This window comes from Pseudophryne corroboree, chromosome 4, assembly GCF_028390025.1.
Source record: "Pseudophryne corroboree isolate aPseCor3 chromosome 4, aPseCor3.hap2, whole genome shotgun sequence".
Lineage (NCBI taxonomy): Eukaryota > Metazoa > Chordata > Amphibia > Anura > Myobatrachidae > Pseudophryne > Pseudophryne corroboree.
The window spans coordinates 722987624-723004210 of NC_086447.1; the positions used below are offsets into that span (position 1 = coordinate 722987624).

Here is a 16587-nt window from a genome sequence, read left to right on the forward strand (position 1 = left end):
GTAATTTTTTTTCTATGAGTTGCTTTTGTGTTCGTTTAAGTTTTGTTTCAATCTCCTTTTCCATAATTCTATATTCTTCAGACTCAGAAAAAGGAGCAGAAAGTGATTTATATTCTGCAATCTCTATTTCAAGTCTATTAAGTTCCTTTTTCCTTTCCCTGATAACCAATTTCATTAGAGACTGGGAACAATGATTAATTGTATTATCCCAATCTTTTTTGAATTCCTCACTTGCCGTATTAAAGGAAGAGATTTTGATGATTTTAAGCCCTCGTGGCACTAATTCAAAAGAGGCATATTTTTCAAGTGTGGCTATCTCCCACCACACTTTACACTCTTTTAGGAGTGAATTTTCTAATTTCTGCATGGTTTCTTCTAGGTCAAAATCAACAAGATCTGAATGTTCCTTATTCCCACCAAAAACTTTTTCAAACATATTCAAACGTTCATCCCTTAAAGAAAACATTATTGTAACAATACAATGCAGCCAATTATGAAACAACCTCCCTAATGGTGATAAAACTGGATAGAAAAAAAAGAGAAAATAGGGAGGGTCTACAAGTTTGGCGCACAGCAGCCCGTCCACTGACAAAATACCTATGTAAAAATCACCGATTTTACCAAAACAATATATAGAAGAAGCAAGTGTTGGTATTTATCTGTGTCCAGGGCGCGTAAAAAAAGAAAAAGGTAATGAAACTTAACACATCCCTTGTCAAATGGGTATACGATGTCTTCTCCAGGTTATGCAGGCCTATGAGTCCTTTCGTTCAGGTGAATCTTCTCGTTATAAATGGCTCCCAGTTCATGTCAAAATGGAGAGAAATAAGAGAGAAAAAAAATGTGTAGCACCGTTTACAACAGCTAGAATCGAGAATTCCACACAATGAAAGTTTTTAAGGGCGTACCCCACTCACACAGAAACAAGTAAGTGGGTTCCCGTAAAGGTATCTTTATTGCTAGTTTTTTTCACCAATCCCCTCAGGTTAGGTTCACGTAATTAAGCGTGCCTGAATCTCACACCACATGGGGTACTGTAAACACGTAGGGGTAGCGTCTGAGGCAATTTCAATGCGTACCCTCACTTACACAGAGCAAAGCCAGAACATTCATATAACGGTTTCTTTATATCAACAAAAATCCTCAGGTGCGTACCCCAACTCACTCAGTAAACGATGAATGACTCCTATAAAGGTTTCTTTAAATAGATTCACTGGTATCCCTTTGGTGGATCCACAAGAGGAAAAGGAACTCTTTCTCCCAAATGCCAGACCAGAGTCATAAAAAAAATCATTCTTTCTAAAACAGGTTTTTTATTCCAGACATAGTCCAAATTCATACAAAGAAATCACCACACATGGTGACAGAAAAAATAAAAAAGTGAAAATTTAAAAGTACAATAAAAATTCCAAAGGCAAAATTTGAGATAATAATCGGCGTGATTATTCCCTTTTTCCAGAAAAACTACTCACAGTACAGTCGTCCGACGCGTTTCGGTCTCGAATGGACCTTAATCATGAACTATCTGCACTGTGAGGAGTAAGCATATTTATGCTATGAACATCCAATGAATGAGTAGCCGGAAATGACATCATTAATTACAATGAAAATTAATTTTGTTTAAAAACATGATTATTCATCACACAAATTCATAATAACATATACATAAACACTAGTATCATGCATGGTGAAAAAGTACAGCAGGAAAAACACTTTAAAACATATTTTCTTCTCCATTAAAAAACGGAGCTTGGAATTCTGGGTAATGTAGTTTCCATAGTGGACTACTACATGACCATATATGGTGTTTCCACCGGATATTGTGTTGCACCGCTGCTTGTGAAACTTCCCCAGAAAATAATCCCTGAAGGTTTGTTCCGTTTGTAGCCGGAAATGACATCATTAATTACAATGAAAATTAATTTTGTTTAAAAACATGATTATTCACTTGAAAAGAGTGGGGAATCCATCAATTTCCTTGATATTACTGTCTATATTAAAGAGGGCCAGTTACACACCATGACCTACTCCAAACCCACTGATTCGAGGTCATATATAGCAGCCAGTAGTTGTCACCACAACAACTGACTGGATTCTATCCCCATCAGTCAACTAAAAAGAGTCAGGAGGAATTGTACGGAGGATAATATTTTTGAAGCACAGGCAAAAGAAATGAATGAAAAATTTAGGGCATGCGGCTACAATAAGGGCACTATTGAAAAAGCCCATTCCGAAGTAAGAAACACCACACGTAAGGATCTCCTGAAAGATAATATTATAAAGACCACTACAGACAATAAATATGAATGGGCTTTCATCACCCAGTTTAACCAAAGTCATCAAGAAATCGAGAAGATTTTCAAAAGACATTGGGGTCTGCTAAAGAAGGATCCGGTGATTGGACCCCTTGTCCCCAATAGACCCATCCATATCTACCGCAGGGCTCCCAATTTAAAAAATAAATTGGTCTCCAGTGCTATGCCCTCGACGAAATCCCAGTCTAGAATTGTGTCCCAGGGGTTTTACAGATGCGGTAATTGTATGGGCTGCAGACATATTAAAAGTGAAGGAAAAAGCAAAATTGAAAATATCCATATAAATGAGAAAAAAGTGAATATTACAGATTTTATCACTTGTGACAGTAAAAATGTCATTTACGCTATTAAATGCAGCTGTAATTTATTTTATATTGGGCGGACCTTTAGACCCTTGAAGGTTCGCCTGGGGGAGCACATTAGAAACATTAAAAAAGGCCTTCTAACCCATTCTTTGTCTGCTCATTTTAAAACCAAACATAATTGTTTGGTCACAGAAATATCAGGCTTTTATGGAATTAGACAGGTCAAAGGAAACGGAAGGAATAAAGACCTCAATACACTTCTAGCTAAGTCGGAAATGAAATGTATTTTTATGTATGACACCTTAAGTCCAGGTGGTCTGAACTGCGATTTTGAGCTTAAATGGTTCCTTGACTGATGTGCTAAATTAATATGCGACTTTGAGCTTTATCTATTAATGCAACATTTTCATAAAAGTGTTACCCCAGATCTGTTTAGAAAGTCTGTAGTTTCTATTTTTTCCACTAATTCCTGTTTCTCTTTGTTTTACGTTTATATTAGCTACTCATAATATGTATGAAAAGAAACCAAAAACACGGCTGGTTTCCATGGTGACCGTTTCAGAGTGCTTTCTAACCTATGAAATGGCCGCGCCGGTTCCCCTTCTAAACTACAAACCCCAGAATCCCTGAAAACGGAAATAGAAGACGGCGATACGTCACTTCCGCCGTCTGTCTCTCCAAACGGAACAAACCTTCAGGGATTATTTTCTGGGGAAGTTTCACCAGCAGCGGTGCAACACAATATCCGGCGGAAACACCATATATGGTCATGTAGTAGTTCACTATGGAAACTACATTACCCAGAATTCCAAGCTCCGTTTTTTAATGGAGAAGAAAATATGTTTTAAAGTGTTTTTCCTGCTGTACTTTTTTACCATGCATGATACTAGTGTTTATGTATATGTTATTATGAATTTGTGTGATGAATAATCATGTTTTTAAACAAAATTAATTTTCATTGTAATTAATGATGTCATTTCCGGCTACAAACGGAACAAACCTTCAGGGATTATTTTCTGGGGAAGTTTCACAAGCAGCGGTGCAACACAATATCCGGTGGAAACACCATATATGGTCATGTAGTAGTCCACTATGGAAACTACATTACCCAGAATTCCAAGCTCCGTTTTTTAATGGAGAAGAAAATATGTTTTAAAGTGTTTTTCCTGCTGTACTTTTTCACCATGCATGATACTAGTGTTTATGTATATGTTATTATGAATTTGTGTGATGAATAATCATGTTTTTAAACAAAATTAATTTTCATTGTAATTAATGATGTCATTTCCGGCTACTCATTCATTGGATGTTCATAGCATAAATATGCTTACTCCTCACAGTGCAGATAGTTCATGATTAAGGTCCATTCGAGACCGAAACGCGTCGGACGACTGTACTGTGAGTAGTTTTTCTGGAAAAAGGGAATAATCACGCCGATTATTATCTCAAATTTTGCCTTTGGAATTTTTATTGTACTTTTAAATTTTTACTTTTTTATTTTTTCTGTCACCATGTGTGGTGATTTCTTTGTATGAATTTGGACTATGTCTGGAATAAAAAACCTGTTTTAGAAAGAATGATTTTTTTTATGACTCTGGTCTGGCATTTGGGAGAAAGAGTTCCTTTTCCTCTTGTGGATCCACCAAAGGGATACCAGTGAATCTATTTAAAGAAACCTTTATAGGAGTCATTCATCGTTTACTGAGTGAGTTGGGGTACGCACCTGAGGATTTTTGTTGATATAAAGAAACCGTTATATGAATGTTCTGGCTTTGCTCTGTGTAAGTGAGGGTACGCATTGAAATTGCCTCAGACGCTACCCCTACGTGTTTACAGTACCCCATGTGGTGTGAGATTCAGGCACGCTTAATTACGTGAACCTAACCTGAGGGGATTGGTGAAAAAAACTAGCAATAAAGATACCTTTACGGGAACCCACTTACTTGTTTCTGTGTGAGTGGGGTACGCCCTTAAAAACTTTCATTGTGTGGAATTCTCGATTCTAGCTGTTGTAAACGGTGCTACACATTTTTTTTCTCTCTTATTTCTCTCCATTTTGACATGAACTGGGAGCCATTTATAACGAGAAGATTCACCTGAACGAAAGGACTCATAGGCCTGCATAACCTGGAGAAGACATCGTATACCCATTTGACAAGGGATGTGTTAAGTTTCATTACCTTTTTCTTTTTTTACGCGCCCTGGACACAGATAAATACCAACACTTGCTTCTTCTATATATTGTTTTGGTAAAATCGGTGATTTTTACATAGGTATTTTGTCAGTGGACGGGCTGCTGTGCGCCAAACTTGTAGACCCTCCCTATTTTCTCTTTTTTTTTCTATCCAGAATTATACTTACCCTCTCCGCTGGCTCAGGCTCCTCTGTGCAGCTTCTGACGATTCCCCGGCAGGAGAGAAGGAGGAGGAGGGAGGTGCAGGAGGGAGCCGCAGCTGCGCTGTGTTATTGGTGGAGGCTCTGCTGCTGCTGCCCCTCTGCTTCACTATAGGCTGTTCTCGGAAGACAGCCTATAGTGAAGCAGAGGGGCAGCAGCAGCAGCGCCTCCACCAGTAACAAAGCGCTGCTGCGGCTCCCTCCTCCACCTCCCTCCTCCTCCTTCTACCCCGTGCTGCTGCAGTGCGCTCCTCTCCTCTCTGGGCGGCTGTGTGCTGCGGGCAACGGTTGCCCGCAGCACACAGCGGCATGTAATGAGTCAGTTTGACTCATTACATGCTTTGGGCACCTGGACAGAGGCGGGCCCCAGTGCAACGCACTGGTTGCACTGGCGGTAGTTCCGCCTCTGGCCGGGTGAGGGATATGGGGACACACATAGTGGGGCCGGGTGAGGGACATGGGGACACACATCCTGGGGGGCCGGGTGAGGGACACTCATCCTGGGCCGGGTGAGGGATATGGGGACACACATAGTGGGGCCGGGTGAGGGATATGGGGACACACATACTGGGGCCGGGTGAGGGACATGGGGACAAACATCCTGGGGGCTGGGTGAGGGATATGGGGACACACATAGTGGGGCCGGGTGAGGGATATGGGGACACACATAGTGGGGCCGGGTGAGGGATATGGGGACACACATACTGGGGCCGGGTGAGGGACATGGGGACAAACATCCTGGGGGCTGGGTGAGGGATATGGGGACACACATAGTGGGGCCGGGTAAGGGATATGGGGACACACATAGTGGGGCCGGGTGAGGGTTATGGGGACACAAATACTGGGGCCGGGTGAGGGATATGGGGACACACATCCTGGGGGCTGGGTGAGGGATATGGGAACACACATAGTGGGGCCGGGTGAGGGATATGGGGACACACATAGTGGGGCCAGGTGAGGGATATGGGGACACACATACTGGGGCCGGGTGAGGGATATGGGGACACACACCCTGGGGGCTGGGTGAGGTATATGAGGACACACATAGTGGGGCCAATGAGGGACATGGGAACACACATACTGGGGCCTGGGTGGGGGGAACCTGGTTACAAGCACATTAGAGCCTGGTAGGGCATATAAGATCAGACACACACTGGCTTACACACATACACAGGTTTCAGCTACAGTGAGAATATGCTGAGGCCGGTTGCTCACCTCAGATTGTGATTGAGCTGCAGGAGAAAGAGAGGGAACAGGCAGCAGTGCACACAGCTAGAACCCGCCCCCACTCTCTGTCACGCACTCACGGCTCCCCGTTCCGCCCCCAGCTGCTGGTGATAAAGTGAGATCACTGATTCTTCCTCTCCTCCCCTCCCAGTGCGCGCGGCGGCGCCCGCCCAGTTCCCGTCCGCCGCATTTGCCTATTATGCCTAGGGCCGGCTTTGCCGCTGCCCGCACTGCGCACTATAGTAGAAGCAGTAACACTACACAGCGGCTCCTCTGCAGCCGGCGGCGGTGGCTTACACAGGCAGGGGATGGATGGCGCCTCTCTCATGTTTGGGCGGAGCGAGCTGCCCCCTTGCCCCCCCCCCCACTCCGACGCCCCTGGTCCTGCTGGCTAGCGGGCTGTGTGCGACATAACATCAGCCACCATCAATTTAAAGATGTGATAACTTTCTCTTTCATAATCCACAGTTATAATCAGAAAGATTTTGTATCACCTGAATATGTAACCACTGATGTTTGTCATAAGGTTTGAAACCACTGTTATAAACATTAATGCAACTTTTCTCAACTTTTTTTTTTATTTACAGCAAAAGGCATTTGCTGCTTACACGAGTTAAAGATCCTGAAATTGTGTGATCTACGCAATGTTGGGAAAGGCATGGAACATGTTGTAGAATCAGTATCACACAACTGTCACCAAATAAAAGAGCTTTCCTTAGTTAATTGCTACTTGACCACAGAAGCACTGAGCTCTCTTTGTAAGTACGGCAGCTATTTCTTTTCGAGACATTTTGTTTGGCTAATTAGAAAATATTCATTCAAATCCAGTATACTTGACACAATAAAGAAGTGTTTGGAAGGTGTCTTGAATTTCACTGATAATGTTATTCTCAGATAGAAAGCAGGGCCGGTGCTAGCCCTTTTGGCGCCCCGGGTGGAAAATAGAGGCATGGCTTCATACAAGGGGCGTGGTCAGTTACGCCCACTGTAGAGTTGTGCCCCCATTTGTGCCCCCTGTAGGAGTAGTGCCGCTTACACACAAAAAAAATAATAATAATACTTACTATCCCCGCACCTGATTCCCGACCGCTGCAGACCTCCGCCGGCGCCGCTCCTCTCCTCGGATCTATGGGACAGATAGACACTAGAGGTCAATTATGACCCACTAGTGTCTGTGTCAGTCCCACAATGCTGTGCGGTGCGCGATGACGTCATCGCGCACCGCACAGCAAAGGTCCTCTCCACGAAGGGAAACTAGACGGGTAGCGTCTAGTTCCCTTCACAGCGGGGGACCAGTGGGGGACACAGCGGACACAGCGGGGGGCACAGTAGCAGATCTTGCCATGGTGCAGCACCCTCCGGATTGCGCCGGCGCCCTCCGGAAGGCGCCGCCCCGGGCAAAAGTCCTGCTTGCCCGTGGCAAGATCCGCTACTGATAGAAAGCATAGGGCCTAATTCAGACCCAATCGCTGCAATGGCAGCGATCGCAGCCTGAAGCCCTTTCTGGAGTGCGCACGCACAGCGGCCACACTGTGCGTGCGCACCCTGTGAGATGCGAAAGTATCTCACTGCTGCGATCGCCTCTGCCTGATTGACAGGCAAAGGCCGTCGCGGGGCGTGCTAACAGCATTAGAACGCTGTTGGTGGGGCGCGGTCCGGACAACGCAGGCATGTCCTGACCGTTGCGGGGGCGGGCCGCAGCGGCTGCGTAATGTCACACGCAGCCACTGCGACCGAGAAGGTAAATTTAGCACATCTACGATCAGGTCTGAATCACCCCCATAGTCTCACATGGCTGTTCCAACATTACTGTCCCAGCTGTAATGGGTGTTGGTCCCAATGTTTAATTCATCACTTAGCAAGTAGGACAATACAGGCCCCTCGGATGCAAAAACTGAGACACTATTAACCCAGGTACTCTAATTATTATAAGCTATATTTTATGTTATTGAAGAGTCAATAAAATTAATATATGAATGAATATTAAAAAAAGTGGTTGCCCTGGATAGGCTGTCAACCAGCAAACATACAATATACTGTATAACTGACTTCATCACAAATCATACCTGTGCGTACTGTACAACAGTATATGATAGCAGGTGTGCCAAAGTGTTAAAATCTGAGTGAGTGTGAAGCCTTCATGGGTTAAGGGATATAGCTGAGTCAGTAAGACAAGAATTAAGTTTGTTTATATAATAGATCTCTTGAAAGTGGTTCTCTCAGAGCTGCGCTATAATTTATTGGAAGTAGGTAGAGCACATAGGCTAAGAAAAATACGCCTTTCCAGTACCTCCTAGGTAGAGATGAGTGCTTCGGTTTTGACTGGGTTACGTTTGGATCTGATTGGCTATCTGGCTTGTACGTGTTTTGAATAACCAAAAAGCTGATGTTTTCAAATCTGTTTTTGCACCAAGTTGATAAAAACAGTACAGAGATTTAGATTTGGGAGATGTGTGTCCTAACTCATATATAAATTGCAGTGTAAAAATAAAGCTGTCCAGCATTTATGGGCTACATACAACAGCACACGTTGCTATGCATGCAATAAAAATGTGTATTTGTACCCCTTGCATTGCAACATTATTATTATTATTATTATTATTATTATTATTATTATCCTTTATTTATATGGCGCCACAAGGGTTCCGCAGCGCCCAATTACAGAGTACAAATGCACATAAAAAATAGGAAAACAGTGACTTACAGTTGAATACAATATAGGACAAGTACAGGGCAACTAAGCATAACTACACCAGTGAACATAGAGATAAGTTCCAGGTGGTCAAAAAAACTGTGGGATCTGGGCAGTTGAGGATTATTAAAGTAAGAAAAGTATAAGCACATGAGGGAAGAGGGCCCTACTCGTGAGAGCTTACATTCTAAGGGACATGGTTTGTTCTAGACACATGAGCTTTCCTTTATGCATCTTTTTCTATGTGCGTTTAAGTGATTGCATGTAACACTAGGATAATGAGATATTAACTGCCCACTAGCCTTTCCTCACCCTATTACCCTTTTTTGTTGCAAAAAAACCCACTTTTTAATTTCTGTGTTGTCTATTCAAGTGGTTCAACGTTTATTTTAAACAACCATAAGCAACTTATTGTGCCGTCAATGCTAATCACTTCTGTGCTTTCCCATATATCTATATGATATATGGTATAGGGTTCGGTAGGATTTTCCAGCAGGAGACCGACGCCGGGATTCCGACAGCCAGAATACCAGCAGCGAGCACAGCGTGTGGTGTCGTGGACTGCCACTCGAGTGTGAATACCGGGCTTTGGTTGGAATTTGGACGCCGGCATTTCCCCGGCTGTCGGGATTCCGGCTTTGGATTCCTGAATTCCGGGATCACGACAGCCAGTAAATTAACTGCGTCCCATGGTATATTCAGGCTCACTTGAGACCTGACACTTTCCTATATAAGTGATTCAGCAATGTGAATGAATCCTTACAGCAAATGAAAAATAAAAAAAAGTCTTAAAGTTTTCACTAATCCAACTTCTGTTTTTTATTTCACAGCAGTCAATCTGGAAAAACTTACTAACCTTCAGATACTCGATTTGTCTGATAACTATTTGGAAGATGGTGGGAAACAGTCAGTGAAAGAATTGGGTAAATATTTATGTTACTTACCAAAATCAACTAACAATAAAACACAATGCAGACCTGTTAAATGCATTTGCTTTCAGGTCATGCCTTGAGTCATTTGCCAGAACTTTCAGCCCTTTCGCTACCTGGCGGCACTGATGTCAAATGCTGCTTGGATGACTTGATGTGTCAACTTAAGAAAATTCCCAAATTATCAAAACTTGCATTCAGAAGATGGAACATGGCAGATGAGGACATGATAAAGTTAGGTGAGAAGACATGCAGCTTTCTTTTACCAATTAATAGCTGGGCCAGAACATTTTTACATTTCATGTCGGTAATTACCTAACACAGGGGTGATTTAGAGAGGGTCACACTGTAGTAGCGGCTATGATGGTTGTTGCACTGACGTGCGGTGGGGTGAGGCAGGTGAGGCAGAGTCTTTACTGTCATACTAACATTTGCACCAGAGTTTTGACTGTATAACGTATATAAAAAATACAAAGGATATGTTTGAAATATCTTCTTTGCATTATTCTAATCATTTTTATAGCCAAAACTCTGGAGTAAAAAGTCTATGGCAGGTGAGGCGGTGCCTCACCTGTGTATCTTTTCCGCACATCTCTGTTTAAAACTCACCAAATTTCCAGGAGTTTATACTGCTGCACCTGTGTAAAATGCCCAGATGTACGCTGTGGCTCATAAATTGCATGTAAATCTGGCTCTGGGGCTAGCCAGTGCCTCCTGAGCTATTTAGCTCACCGCACGTCCATGGGTTGTTGCAGCAGCTGCTAAATTATGCAAATGTGTGAAAAAAAGGGTTATGATTCTGCACTGGCCTAAGTACATTAGGGTTCAATAGGTAAGAAGACCAGAAGTGGACGATATACGTTAGTAGGTGAGTTTACACTATATGTCCATTTGGCAGTGCGCCCTGAGTGAGAAGGTATATATGCATGGAAAAGAAAAAGAAAAAGAAGACTCTTGTTTGGGCGCAATCTTAATTATATCAATTAGAAATGGTATTAAACAATTAATTTAAACTTAACTTTTATTGATTCTTCACATAAAATACATTAGGCAACCAAAACACTGCAAGGATAAAAAGATAAAATGTGTTCTGATCCGTCAGCATATGAGGTGATTTCAGACAGGAAAGTAGTTACATATAATACTACTTCCGTCTGCCTTGGATCAGTATAAAACAAGTTTGTATTAAGAAGACCCTAATTGGCCAATTAGTGTGAGGGGAGACCCACTCACTGGATTCATGATGCTTATAGTACCTGTAATATGTAATTTCAAAGAAGGTACAGTATATCATAGGTGTCCTTAAAGTTTATTACTTACTGTTACATATAGCATATGTAAGACAGGTAAAGTTCAGAAAGAAGTAAAAAATGGTGATCCTGCTGCTAGTGTTAGCGTCAGAACGGTTTATCCTTGCCATCCTACTCCATTGGGTATTCCCTGGGGGTCTCCCATCCAGGTACTGACCCATCCCACCACCGTTTAGCTTCCAAGATTAGACGAGGTTGTGTGTATGCGTTGGGGTATGGTAGTAGGAAAGTGGGCAGATAATTCAGACACACTAATGAGAGTGCACTGAAATGTTATGATCCCACTTGTAAAAATGAGATTCAGAAAAGGTAAGATAGGAGCAAATCCAACGGGGAAGGGGTTAAAGATGGAAAAGGGAAAGAAGAAGGTGACAAAGGGGAAGGGGGGACAAAAGGGGAAAACAAGGGGAGGGGGAAAGAAAGAGTGTAGATATGCTGTCAAGGGTGACAAGGGTGCATAGTCTAATTATGCAAATGTAGCAGGAGGCATCCTGCATGCTTCTATGACCCATGCATCAGATAACTTGTAGGCTGTTCATGCTGCCAGGGCCAGTAATTTGTGTTGGAAGCAGACCCTGTCCTCAGCACACCTACAAACCTGTAGAATGCGGCCCAGTGCCACCCCCTATCCACCCCCATATGGGGGCATTGCATGTGCATGCACAGTCCCACAAATATGGGAGATGTACATAAACCATCGATAATAACGATATCTCTGACTCAGGCCCACAATTGGGCATGTCACACAAAAGGATCTAGGTAAAATAAAGCCATAAGCTGCAATTGCTCTTGTTTAAGTAAATGGAAAATGTCACTAGGGAAGGAAAAATGAAAGCAGACATATGAGAGTTACATGGAGGGGTTATGGGTATATATGGGGCACAAAAATTGTTGAGCTCTTTATGTTGAGGCTGCAATGATGTGTTGCTTAAGTGAGCATTCCACTACCATCTGCGGGCATTGCTGTGCCTCATGGGAAGGCCTAAGCCACCAGACACGCTCTGTCTATACCCACTCTACTCTTGGTGCCTCTAACCATACAGTCAGGGTCCATGTCTAACAATTGGTGGCTAATTCACTAGTTCACATTGCATTATAGCTCAGTGAGTAAATGTGGTAAAATATCTCCTGGAATTATTTAGGTTTCACATGAAGCTAAGCTTGTGACAATATCAAACTTATACTGGACTGAGCAACGTTTTTTTTAAAATGAAGAATCTGCATGGTTAACATAAAAAGTGCTAACTATATACTTCAATTCCTCACCTATACAGGTACTTACTTTAAGGAGGAATTCATAAAGCTTGCATTTCTGGACCTATCATATAACCACGCTGGAGTAGCTGGCTGGATTTCTTTCATTAACGCTCTTCAAAACCTAAAGAGCCTGAAACATTTTAATCTTAGTACAGAGACAATCTTTATTCCAATTGGTGATGTTGTCCAGACTTTGTGCCGTGTAGTGGAGCAGCTTCCATTCTTATCTTCGTTGGAGCTGAATAACTGGGAACTGGATAATATGGACCTGGGTAAAATGAAAAATGTAAAATTAAACTGCACAACAGGAGAAAGTTATGAGCACTTTTTTCAAGTTCAGAAAACTTAACAGAATCTAAGATCCAGCAATTTGAATGAACAAAAAGCCTGATTCATGTTTATACAGTAAGTAAAGCAAAAAAAGAAAATAAGTTTGTGTTGCCATGCAAGGGGGCAATACCTTACACAAGACACTGAAAAAACTCTTAATCCATGCTCTCATTATCTCCCGCATTGATTACTGCAATAGTCTTCTTTCTGGTCTTACCAAAAAGAGACTCTCACCACTACAATCCATTCTGAATGCAGCTGCGAGGCTAATCTTCCTTGCTAGACGTTCATCGTCTGCAGATCCACTCTGTCAGTCCCTCCATTGGTTACCTGTATTCTACCGTATTCAATATAAAATACTTTTACTCACACATAAGGCCATTAACCATACTACACCAATGTACATCACTTCGCTCATCTCAAAATATCTCCCAACCCAACCTCTCCGATCTTCACAAGATCTACGTCTCTCATCCACACTCATTACTTGCTCCCATGCACGATTGCAGGACTTCCTTCGGGCTGCACCCACTCTGTGGAATGCCCTACCATGCACAATAAGACTCTCCCCTAGTCACCAAACCTTCAAACGTTCAATGAAAACACACCTCTTCTGGCTAGCTCATCACATTCCAGAACCGCTCACTCAACCTTCATAAGCTTTCCTATCCGTTTATATCCCCACTGTACAGTCCGCACATATCCTCCACATATTTTCTCTTTCTTCACTTTCCCTTCTTTCTGACCAGGGTTCATCATTGCTGTGATGTGATATCATGCGACCCACCTAGAACCTATGCAATCCGGTGGACAATTAAGCAATATTTAATGCCTTTCCTTGTGTATCAATGCCTATTTCCCTATAGATTGTAAGCTTGCGAGCAGGGCCTTCCTACCTCTGACTGTTTATTACCCAGTTTTGTTATATCATTGTGTCCAATTGTAAAGCGCAACGGAATTTGCTGCGCTATATAAGAAACTGTTATTAAATAAATAAGGGGAGCAAATACATTTATAGGGAGCAAATACATTTTTGTTTGTGCAGGGTAAATACTGGCTGATTTTGCATGCAGCCCACAAATGTTAGAGAGCTTTATTTTTACAGTTTGAACACACCCCACCCAATTCTAACTCTCTCTGCACATGTTACATCTGCCCCACCTGCAGTGCAACATGCTTTTGCTTTACTTACAAACATGAATCAGGCCCACTGTACCATGACTAGTAATGCTGTGCAATACACAATTGGAAATCTATCTTTACTAACATAAGTTTTATTATATTTCAAACTCTGATGTAGTTTTTGTTCCCTCTGGTAAAAGTTGGTTTGTTTTGACGATTTTTATTTTTATGCTAATTAATGTAAGATGGTTAAATGTCAAAACTGAAAATTTTTACTAAATGACCTCCCTGAAACTTCTCCAACCACTCTATGGGAAGCGCATAAGGCCGTGCTACGTGGTCATCTGATTAGCCAGGCGGCTAGACTTAAAAAGTCCCGGGAGCTTAGCTTCCTTTCCCTCTCAACTAAACTCCAAGCTCTTGAGCGCCAACATAAACTCTCTCCTACCCCGACTAATCTAGAGACCCTGTTAGAAGCTAGAAATGCACTGTCACTCTCTCTGTCGGAACGTACGGCAAAGACTCTTCAGAGACTTAACCAGACCTTCTATGAGAAAGGCGACAAGGCCGATAGAATCCTGGCTTCCCGCCTTAGAGCACAACGATCACGAAATAATATCCTAGCGGTGCATACCGAATCTGGCGAAGTCACGTATGACCCGGGGAGTATAAACAAGGTGTTCCGAGACTATTACAAAAAACTCTATAATTTAAACCCTTCTGCTCCGAATCCCAGTCCCCCTAACGCTGTAATCTCAGAATTCTTACGCCAAGCCGATCTCCCTAGACTATCTGACACCGACTCTGCGGAGCTGAATAGAGATATCACAGAGGAAGAAATAACTGCCGTCCTAAGAACTCTAAAATCCTCTAAAGCCCCGGGCCCTGATGGCTTCTCGGCCTCTTACTATAAAAAATTTGCCCCCCTGTTGGTCCCTCATCTCAGGGTATTGTTCAACGCAGTACTACATGGCACCCCTTTCCCAAGTACTATGTTGGAGGCTAGAGTCATAGTCATTCATAAAGAGGGTAGGGACCCACGAAGTTGCGCTAACTATCGCCCGATATCCTTATTAAATCTAGACATCAAAATCTACGCTAAAATCTTGGCTACCCGACTTAATGGTGTGCTCCCTGGTCTGATACATTATGACCAGGTGGGATTTATCCCAGGACGCCAGGCCAGGGACAACACGAGAAAGGCGATTGACATTATTCATTTGTTGAATGGCAGGCAAACCCCATCTATTATCCTCTCTCTCGACGCCGAGAAGGCGTTCGACCGTATCTCTTGGCCATTCTTATTTCAGACTCTTCAGACATTTGGGATATCGGAGGAATTTCTGACTGGGGTCTCTGCCCTCTACTCCTCTCCAATAGCAAAAGTCCTCACCAACGGAATACTATCCCCCCCCTTTCCGTTAGCCAATGGGACTAGGCAGGGGTGTCCTCTCTCCCCCCTGGTATTTGCCATGGTCATTGAGCCACTGGCGGCTATGATAAGAAAGTCCGGTAGTGTCCGAGGAGTGCAGATGGGCTCACAGGAGTCTAAAATCTCACTCTTCGCCGACGATGTACTACTATCTCTCACTCAGCCGCAGTCTTCCCTCCCCGCCCTATATCGGATTATAGAAGAATATGGTTCCCTATCGGGCTATAAAATAAATTTTACTAAATCTGAAGCCATGTTATTACATGTGCCAGGAGATCTTAAACGCTCCCTGCAGTCCTCCTATGACCTTCGATGGCAGACCAATAAGATTAAGTACCTAGGTGTTAATATTACCTCTCATTATAATTCCCTGTACTCTGAAAATTTCCCGCGGTTAATGACCAAGATCAAATCTGATTTGGCAAGATGGAGAACATATATTATATCCTGGCTGGGTAGGATTATTGCCCTCAAGATGACAGTCATGCCACAACTTCTCTACCTTTTCCAGACTCTACCTGTGAGGGTACCGGAGAAGGTCCTCAGGGATGCCCAGGCCTCATTTGTGAAGTTTGTCTGGAACGATAAACCTCCACGGATAGCCTTCACTGTGCTTCGGCTCCCCCGCTCCGAGGGAGGCCGAGGATTTCCCGATGTTAAATTTTATTATCTGGCTTGCCATCTAAGTCAAATAGTGGCCTCATTTGTACCCCGCGGCTGTATTGCCTGGGTTGATCTTTCTGCACTTTCTATGGGAATTCGCTCACTGGCTTCGCTGTGGGGCCTAGGCAAACCACACCTGCTGACACTTAGAAACGCCTTCCCCTCCCTTAAATTTCACCTATCTATCTGGCATAAATATCTTACGAAATATAATCTGTCCGCTTCACACTCCCCTCTTACACCCCTATGGGACAACCCGGATTTCCCCGCTGGGATCCCTCCCCGTAAGTTCACATCTTGGTTTAACGCTCGGATCCTTGTGGCCCACGACCTATCCCTACAAGGCCATTGGATGTCAATAGATGATATTAAATCCAAATTTCCCTCACTGTCCCCTCCCTTCTATGAATATTTTCAACTTCGTCATTTCCTCCTCTCCCTGCCTCAGGTGGAAACTCAACGGGACCTTACTCCCTTTGAATCTCTATGCCTTGCAAAACCCATAAGCAGAGGATTGATCTCGCAGATATATACCATGTTGGTCGGGGCCTCCTCTGGACCGCAGACCCGCCATGAACGGGAGTGGGAGAGGGACCTGGGTCCCCCTCCAG

General features: G+C 43.3%; 1 protein-coding gene and 1 pseudogene across 1 annotated transcript in view; one reads left to right on the top strand and one right to left on the bottom strand.

Moving 5' to 3' along the window:
- NLRC4 (NLR family CARD domain containing 4) overlaps positions 1 to 12778 on the top strand; it is a 35299-nt gene extending 22521 nt beyond the window's left edge. Inside the window, exons 5-8 of the mRNA XM_063918048.1 lie at positions 6829 to 6999; positions 9764 to 9856; positions 9934 to 10101; positions 12447 to 12778. Coding sequence (XP_063774118.1) covers positions 6829 to 6999; positions 9764 to 9856; positions 9934 to 10101; positions 12447 to 12778 — 764 coding nt within the window. The remainder of the gene's footprint in view (positions 1 to 6828; positions 7000 to 9763; positions 9857 to 9933; positions 10102 to 12446) is intronic.
- Positions 11281 to 11399, bottom strand: LOC134913003 (5S ribosomal RNA; annotated as a pseudogene).
- Positions 12779 to 16587: the final 3809 nt, after the last annotated feature.